The sequence below is a fragment of the Tursiops truncatus genome, chromosome 4 (assembly GCF_011762595.2).
Source record: "Tursiops truncatus isolate mTurTru1 chromosome 4, mTurTru1.mat.Y, whole genome shotgun sequence".
Taxonomy (NCBI): Eukaryota; Metazoa; Chordata; class Mammalia; order Artiodactyla; family Delphinidae; genus Tursiops; species Tursiops truncatus.
In genome coordinates, this window is record NC_047037.1 from 77,133,625 (window position 1) to 77,143,118 (window position 9,494).

Genomic DNA, 9,494 nt, shown 5'->3' on the forward strand with positions numbered 1-9,494 from the left:
GGAAGCCTCTTCATTCCATTTTTAAAAGAGCTTTTAATAAGGAATAGGTATTTGGTACCTGTTGACATAATCCTGTGGCTTATGTTATTTAGCCTGTTGAGTGACAAAATTTCTGTTGTCCATAATGGTGACTAAAGCCAAGATAGCAAAAACACCACCACTTTATAACAATTTTTAATAGTAAGTATTGAACCAAAAAGTAATTTCTAATGAAAGCCCTTGTTAATCATAAATGTCAGAATCCCTTTCCTAAAACATTAACTGAGGTTTTACTGAATCAGACTAAAGAGAATGACCAGTTTGGTCTGTGAGTGTCAGGCTGCAAGAGCACCTTTGAATTGAAGACCCCACTGGGATTGAACAGTAATATACTGTGTAATTGGCAGACAAGGATACAAATGGAGCATTAAAAATATATCACTTTAGAACCTGAAACCAGAGTGAGTGAAATCAGTTCTCAAAGCTAACTACATTGTTCCTGTAAGTCTAGTTTCCCCAAACCTATTGTCAACTCCCCTGCAGAGTATAAGCCAGGCTGAAAAAATGCTTCGAGGTGACCCAACCCTGCACGGTTTGTGACTAAAAATAGCAACTTGTTCTGAAGGTGATAGAAATGGATATAATTGTGTTAGGAATAATTTACTGTACTGGCAATATTTGATTATGACCAAGAACTGTGAATAATGTAAAATATTATGGAGAGAGAAGAACGTTAATCAGACTCTTGCCATAAGAATTCAATAATGTTCTAGATAATGAAAGTTATAGATGAAAAGAAAAGTCTGGTTTTGTTTGTTTTTTCAGTTGGGTATTGCAAATGTACTTGAAATGCACTGATATCTTCTAACACAGATTTTTTTAAATTGTCAGGTGTGGTCCAATTTATAAAAATAGTTTACCATAAATCTTTTTTTCTTCTGTCACAACATGCTTTTTTTTTCTTTTCCTCTTAAGATGTTAATTTATCATGCAAAATTTTTTTTCATTAAGTGCATTAATGGTTTTTGTTTGTACAGGATTTTTTCAAATCAGGACTCCCCGTAGTTCCTAAATGTAAATCCTTAGCAAACGACATGCCAAGATGATAGCTCCATTCCACGTGGGAAGAGGCAAATTCAGCCATATCTTGGGGTTTTAACCAGGGTTCCAGCCTTTGGGTTGTACAGTGTCTCTGATAAGTCTCCCTTATGATAACTTCAGATGGACTGTAATGGAACATTTTGTGGAAGAAACTGTCTTCTAGCAGTTGAATAGTGATGCCGGGAATAAATATGGTTTCCCTGAATAATGGTTTCTCAAAGCAGTCATAGCTTCTTTAGAAGTTTAGAATTGGTACCATTTCTTATCCTTATATTTCAGCATTAACTGCAAAGAAAAAATAGTCACCATAAGATGTTAAAAAATTATTTAAAAGTGCTAATCAAAGCAAGCTCATATTGAGCTAATCATGCATATCAAAATCTCAAAACTTATAAGACTTCCTTTATTTTTTGAAATAAAGTGCATATAGAAAGACTTTTTAAAAAACCAATCAAGCTCTAAAGATTTGCCTGACAGGAAATGATTTTTAATGATTGAGACAAAAAGGGGTGTGTGGATCCCAGCCTCTACTGCCCCCTCACACCTTGTTGGGGGAGATCATGTAATCAACCTAAGTACCTTTTTAGCAGCTGATGCACAATATAGACCCAGTGTACCAGAACCAGTGGATAATTTTCTTTTAAGTCATCCTCTAAGGTAAAGAAGTATCAATATAGTATTAAAAAAATTTTTTCCCCCCAATATGAGGGGAGTTATAATACTTATAAAGAGATCCCAGTTACCTTGGCTCTCACACAGGATTACTTTCAGTGACATCTCTGTTTAGGCTTTCTTTTGCAGGACCTAAATGTTTAAAGTTATTACTGTATGAAGATGCCTTTATTTACTTAGGCAGTTTACCTCATGTGCATGTTTGGAAAATGCTTCTGCACTGGTCATCATGCCTGCAGTTTTCTCTTCCAGCTCTCCTAGCCTCTGTCCTCTCTCATCAAGTGCGATCCGTGCACGAGTCAGCTCTCCCATCACCCCTCCGGCAGCACCTTTCATCCCTTCTATACCACCTGGTCCAGGAATGTGCTGTGCGAGGCTGCGTGATGCTTTTCCTGCTGAAGCTTCCCCAACTGGGAGTTCAAGCCATAGCAATTTAAAACATTCTGTCAGTAATTCAAGTAATTATAGTCAAGTTTATCACCAAAGTACTTACATTGAATTCTACTGTCATAATTCTCATGAAGAGACATATTTGTTCCTATCATAGATCTGTATTTGCAGATGTTAGCATTTACCGAAGAAAAATGCCCATGAAAGAGACTGAGAGAGATATTGGTACCATATGCCTTATTATGTGTGTGTGTGGGGGGGTGTTCCATACAATACGGCATAATTGCATTTCTTTCTTTTTTTTTTTTTTTTTTGCGGTACACGGGCCTCCCACTGCCGTGGCCTCTCCCCTTGCGGAGCACAGGCTCCGGACGCACAGGCCCAGCGGCCATGGCTCACGGGCCCAGCCACTCTGTGGCATGTGGGATCCCCCCGGACCAGGGCACGAACCCGTGTCCCCTGCACCGGCAGGCGGACTCTCAACCACTGCGCCACCAGGGAAGCCCAACTGCATTTCTTGACATTGCTGAATTGGGATGCTCACAATTTTATTGTGACCTCATATTTAACCCATATTAGTGTCTGTTCCAATCTCAGGCCTGATCATTTATTTAAATTTCTGCCCAAGTTGGCATTCTAATCTTCTGTATTCATCTTGCTGTCAGTCTTTGTAGGCCGCAGTTGTCGTTTTTTCAAAAATCTCTGTGTGTGTGTGTATGTAAATACTAGAGAATGGGGTGTATGCATGATGGGCATTAATAAACATTTGTAGGAACTTTATAAAAGACTAAAAATTTCCCCATCATTTACAAAGCGCATTTTCACTTAATTTTAATGAAGTAACTTTTAAATATTGAAAAACAGCTCTCTTAGTAAAAATTTAGTGAGAATTCCCAAGGATATAACATTAGGAATGGAATCTAGATCAGTTTTTTAAAAAATAAGAGGCTTATTGAGATAAAATTCACATATCATAAAATTCACCACCACCCCTTTTTTTAATTTTTGGCCAATGCTGCACAGCTTGCGGGATCTTGGTTTCCAGAACAGCGATCGAACTCCTGGCCCCGGCAGTGAAAGCTCCAAATCCTAACCACTGGACTGCCAGGAGATTCCCAAAACTCACCCTTTTTAAGTGTACAATTCAGTGGTTTTTAGCATATTCACAGATTTGTGCAACTATCACCACTGTCTAATTTTAGAACATTTTCATCACCCCAAAAAGAAAACTCTGTACCTATTAGCAGTCCCTTTCTAGTCCCTCCTTGCCTCAGTCCCTGGCAACTATTAATTTACTTTCTGTCTCTATGGATTTGTCTATTCAGAACATTTTGTATAAAAGGAATCATACAATATGTGGCCATTTTTGTCTTCCTTCTTTAATTTAGCATGATGTTTTCAAGGTTCATCCATGTTGTAGTATGTATCAAACGTCATTCCCTTTTATGGCTGAATACTATTCCATTGTATGGAGGTACCTAGATCTTTTGCATAGTTAAAAATTCAAAAAAGGAGTTTTGATCTGTAAGACCAAATGGTGGGTGAGATATTCTGGAAAATGTATTCTTAATTTATCTCTGAAAATGTTCCCTAGTATCTTTCTACTGCATTTTGATGATTGTTCATCAGAGTTTCGCAGGTAGATTTTTTTAAAGTAATTTATTCTGTACCATTGGTAAACCTTGAATTCTGAATAAATAATCTGTTTCCTAGAAGTAAAGGCAGGCAGATTCAAAAACATTTTTTCAGATTTTAGTAATCAAATGTCTTCACCCTGCCTTGCAGGTATGATCTACCTGCAAATGACACATTTATTAGCTTACTCATTTTTTGTATGAATTGCATGTACTATGAATTGCATATACTATTAGAATTGCGTCTAATATAAAGTGACCAATTTTATTCATGTTTGGTAAACAAATAGTTTTCATGGTATAGAAGCAAAACGCTAGTCTAGAAATAGGTCTTCTGTTACTCACAGAGCTCTTCTCTGTCAAATGTTTGTCCACTTCCACCAAACAGTCCTTTGAGAAAGCCTCTGTTTTGAGCTTCTGGTGTCTCTATGGGAGTAAACAAATCTCCTAGCATGTCCTATATCAGATCAAAAGAAAACAGCATTAGACTAAGAGTAAAGTAACAGATCAAAAGATAACATGGTGGCAGGTTAGAGCATGTCATGAAAAGGCAGTCTGTTCTCCATACATTTTCCTGGTGATTTTTGCTTTGCCCCCAGTTCTCTCTGGCCTTTCTTTCTCCATCTCCTTCCTTTCCCTTCCCTTCTCCAAGAACTGACATCCTAAAATTTTCACTTTTCTGCCCTCTTCGTTTCTTCCTTCTACAATTAGAAAGCATGGGAAGCTAATATTCACCCTAGGATTAATTTACACTTGATCAGTGACTGCCAATCTAGACTTCTGATTCTTTTTCAATTACCATAGCGTCTTTCCTGTCCTAGTTCCCTTTCTGGAACCAGGTGGTGTGTAGAGAAAGGCTGGATTTATTTTTATATCACGTACAAAATAATGAAGTAGCTCAAGATAATTTAAATGAGTCAAAGTAGGCAGCTACTGCATGGTGAGGTAAAATTGTTCTTAATATTTGATGTAATTTAGAACGACTGGGGAGATATCTTGTTAGAAACACAGATGCACTGGCTTTATTTCCACATGCACTAAATCAAAATTTGCATAGATGTATTCTGGTTATCTGTATTTTTAACTTGCTCTAACTTTTCCTAACTTTTAACTTGCCCTAAAAAGTTTTAACTTGCTTTGGTCTTTCTAAAGCAGACCAAAATTTGAGAACCATTGGTTTGGAGGAAGGAACTTCAACCCAAAGTCAGACCGTTGACCTAATATCAGTTTGTCTGTGAACTTGCAGCATGACTGTCATCATCATCCCCTTTCACCTCTACTCCCCAGACCTGTGCTCTTCCTCCGAATCCCTTCTCTTTGGAAATGGCTGCACCATCTACTTAGTTCCCCAACCCAGAAATACAGGAATAATTATTAATTCCTTCCTTTCCTTCACTCCTACATCTAATAACCCTCCAATCCGACTGATTACACTTTATAGCCATTGAATCTGCTAACTTTTCTCTCTCCTCACTGTTGGCTGCCTTATTTCAAACCACTATTATTTTTGGCCTTAATTATTTTAAAAAGCCTCCAAATTTTTCTCCCTACTTTTAGTCTTAATTCCACAAAACTAATTGCCATACTGCAACCAGAATATTAGCTTTAATAAACAAATTTGTTAAACCTTTTCAATGACTTGCTATTGCCCTGGGGATAAATGCCAGATTCCTTAAGGAGCTTACAAGGTGTTCCAAGCTCTGTTCTTGACTAACTCTCCAGCATCAACCCTTCACTCTCTCCACTTCCCAACTCAGCACTTTGTTGGAAGTTGCCTGAACCTTGGGGCTGTCGCATGCCTCTGCTCTGTCAAGAATATTATTACCTTTTCCATCTCCAGCCATCCATTCCTATGGATAACTCCTATTCATCCTTCACAACCTTTTTCTAACTACCCCTTCCCTTTTGTTCCATCAACCCAGGTGCCCCTCTCACATGTCTCCCCAGCACCGGCACAGCCATATAACAGCATTTTCCAGAGTATTGTGGTTGTCTGTTTACTTATCTCTCCCTCCACACTAACAGGTAGGGACTCGTATCTTGTTTATGATTGTGTTCCTAGAGCCCAGCCAAGTACCAGGCATATAAAAAACTCTAAGTATTTGTTGAATAACATTTATTATTATTTATTTTTAAAGCTTATTATGTTCCAGGCACTGTGCTCAGTGCTTTATATGAATTCTTTCTTAATTCTCACAGCAGTGCTTCAAGGTAGTAGATTAAGTAAAATGGCCAAAGTTATATAAGTGAGCAAAATGCTACTTAAATAGTTCAGAGCTTATGCTCTGAACCTCTATATTGTAATGAATGGGTTTTAGTTTTCTTATTTCTAAAATAAGGAGGAGAAACCAATTAAATCCCTAAGATGCCTTTTAACATTTTGTGACCACATTTACTTATCCAAGGTTAGATAGCCTTTTATATTTGTTTCTAGGTTCTGCTTAACCGCTATGATCAAAGACAAATGCCCAATTCTAACCTACAGGATATGTATTTATTTTGTATGGCTCTTAATCACAATTAAGATTTCTTTAAAAAAATTTCATTAACTCCCTGAATTGTATGCAGAATTTTTGTGTGTACATACATATTCCCCACCCTGGAGGAAGATTTTCATAATCTTTCAGAGGATTCTCCATAGGCAAAAAAACCAATAAAACACACAAAACAACCATTGATATGTATGATCACATTCTTCGCACATCCCGTTTTTTCTTATTTTTTTCTGTGTATATCTGGAACCACACTAGAACTTGGTAGCATCACAATGATGACCATATATTCAAAACATGTTCTAGGGCAGGCATATTTATTGTCTGGCTCAATAATATTTTAGCTTTTAGACATCTTTCTAACTTTTTCTCTTTTTACAACTGTGTCCTATGTTTATTCATAAATGTGCCTGACCTACCTGTAGATTATCACACATCTCTTGGCTGTATGTTAACCGCTGAATTTCAGTAGGAGAGACAAGGTATAATGCCTGTCCTTCATTGGTAAAACAAAACGTCCGTGCTATCCTCATGTCTGTCAGTGGCAAATAATTAACATCCAACATTGGGCGAAGACTAGGTAGGCTGAATGGAAAAAAACAAATCCACATTTCATTTTCAAGTTGTTAGAAGCTTTTAATTTCTTTGTATAAAATGTGCAGATCCTTACATGAAACAATACTTTTTATACCACTACTTTATGGTTGTTTCTTTATCCTCTTGAATTTTCAATGGTAGTAAACTAGACTTTCACATAAAATCATATTCACAAAAAATTATGGGCACAGTTCTTCTATCTTAATCCACACAGATACTTAGCAAATGTCTTTGAAGGATGGATTAAACGCAGTGGCCAGCAATTTCAAAATGCTTTTTGGAGCTTTTCACAGGTTCCTACAGTACAGTTATAATCTTTGATTATGGCAGAAACACCACAGCTAGAAAGTGGCTGCCTGCATACTTGGTCCATTGTCTCTTTTTAAGGCAGAACTGGGTCTGAGGAGGTTATACACTGATGAAGTGGGTCTTGTTCACTGTGCCTGGGAATGGAGTGGCTTTGCTCCCCATTCCTTTACTTCCTCTATACACAGAAAGTGAAAATCACCTATGACTTAGGGCACCTGCACTGAAGGGATGATTAATAAACAAACATGGCTGGGGGCTGTAACAGAATTAGTTACAAATAATAGATCAAAATTTGCACATCCAAGCTAATACCACATCTCAAGTGTCTTACTGATTGGCTCTATGCTTATCCTAATGTTGTAGTCAAATGATTCTGCTTACATATTTATAAAAATGTACTTTTGGATACTGTCACTGGAGCCAGATTTACAAACTACTAAAGAAAACCAATCTCGATGCTTTTAAAGCACATCTCTAATGCCAAAAAGAGAAAAATAAACTTGTAGTTAAATCTCAAGCTTTGAAATCATTCTACTAATTGTAGTGTGCACAATGATTTTAAATTAACCCAGATCATAAAACCAGCACCTTGAAAAAAAAGTACTTATTTCTCTTATCAAAGTAGTTTGTAATTACAACTTAAGCCCTAGAATCTTACCATATAAAATGGGACCTGAAATCTGTGCTATAGGAATAAGTTTTTCATGAGGTCCTAGCGCTGTGCTGTCCAATATGGTAGCCACTAGCCACATGTGGCTATTGAGCAGTTGATATATGGCTTGTCTGATTTGAGATATTCTGTAAGTGTAAATTATATACTGAATTTCAAAGATTTAGTATGAAAAAAGTATATTAAAAATACATGTGATGGCGTTTGAAGTAACAAAGATCCTTAGGATATGAGTCCAGAACAAACCCAGTTAAACAGACTTCCATTCATTCAGATTAATGGGCTGTGGTGGGGAAGAGGTTCCTATGGACTTTCCTGATAAGTTGTGTTGTCTATGTAGCATAATAAAAGTAAGCCAACAAAATACAACAGGTGTAATCGCTTTTGGTAGGAAAAGGAAAGAGTAAGTCAATTGCTAAGGTCTAGGAAACAAGTACTCTTAAAGATGAAAAAAAAAAAAGTTTTTTTCTGTGCAAGGACATTTTTATAAGGAAATAGTGTCAGGTAACTAAAGATGGTTCCCACTAAAAATGGCTCTCTCAGCCCAATTTGAGAACTTTATACATAGATAAGCCTCTTGCATCTCTCTCTACTCTTTTCTAGGTCTGGGTACATTGGCACATGAGCAATCATACCTACCTAGCAACTATCTGAAAACTAGGACTTGAGGAGATTGGGCTCAGTGTAGTTAAGTTCTGCATTGGAAGTACGGAGTCCTAACCACTGGACTGCCAGGAAAGTCCCGTAGTTAAGTTCTGACAGGGTCTGGAAAGATCTGGGAATATGCTTAGCAAGGTCAGGAGCATGCCAATTTGTAGACTCCAGTTACTCAAGCCACATGTTTCCTAGCCACACCTTACACATTACTAAAATCATGTCAAAATCACTTTTCAAATATTTTTGAGATCCTCGTGAACACAAAGAGTTTCCACTAGGACATAATATTAAAGTAGTCATTATCATGTAAAACAGCTTTTACAAAGGGCAGAGACAGAAAGATCATTTTATCTTTCCTATTGCTATGACTCCTGTTGCTTTTTAAACTCTTGCTTTTCATTTCTCAAGAAATTCCCCTCCTCATAAATGTAGATGTAGCATGTATTCATTTAAGTAGAAATTAATTTTCAGATGTACCATTTAAGAAAAGAAGACATACTAAAATTTTGCAAAAACAGGGTAAGTAGTCACTATCAAGCTAAAAACTCAATTGCGAAATAACATTTTTGAGTGACTAAACGTGAGCTCAGGGGAGTGTATACACACATTTTTTTTTCCTTCTAAACTAAGGCATGTCTAGGAGTTAAGTCGTTATTTTCAAACAAGACTGGAATGGCCTTCAGAAATCTTTAAAAAGAGCTTGAGAAAGAGAAACCAGATGAAGAGAGAAAGAGTAAGAAATATGTAAGAGAATGAGCAGGCCATAAATGATTTTATGTTTTCAAAACTTTCTCCTTCATTAACTACTTCTTGGCTTACAAATCTACTCATGTCTCCCCTATTAAATAAAACATAACAATAAAAACACTCTCAAACACCCAGGTTTGCTCTCGAACTACTTTCCTGTCTCTCATCTCTCTTTTTACCAAAATTTCCCCAAAGAATACTGTCTCAGGGGTTGGCAAACTTTTTTTTAAAGAGCCAGATAGTAAA

At 36.9% G+C, this 9,494-nt stretch overlaps 1 protein-coding gene across 1 annotated transcript in view; it reads right to left on the bottom strand.

The window, feature by feature from the left end:
• Nucleotides 1-158: 158 nt before the first annotated feature.
• Nucleotides 159-9,494, bottom strand: part of STXBP5L (syntaxin binding protein 5L) — a 374,070-nt gene continuing 364,734 nt past the window's right edge. The window contains exons 26-29 of the mRNA XM_019922992.2: nucleotides 6,688-6,853; nucleotides 4,122-4,233; nucleotides 1,942-2,162; nucleotides 159-1,365 (exon numbers count right to left, since the gene is read on the bottom strand). Coding sequence (XP_019778551.1) covers nucleotides 1,324-1,365; nucleotides 1,942-2,162; nucleotides 4,122-4,233; nucleotides 6,688-6,853 — 541 coding nt within the window. The 3' untranslated portion in view covers nucleotides 159-1,323. The remainder of the gene's footprint in view (nucleotides 1,366-1,941; nucleotides 2,163-4,121; nucleotides 4,234-6,687; nucleotides 6,854-9,494) is intronic.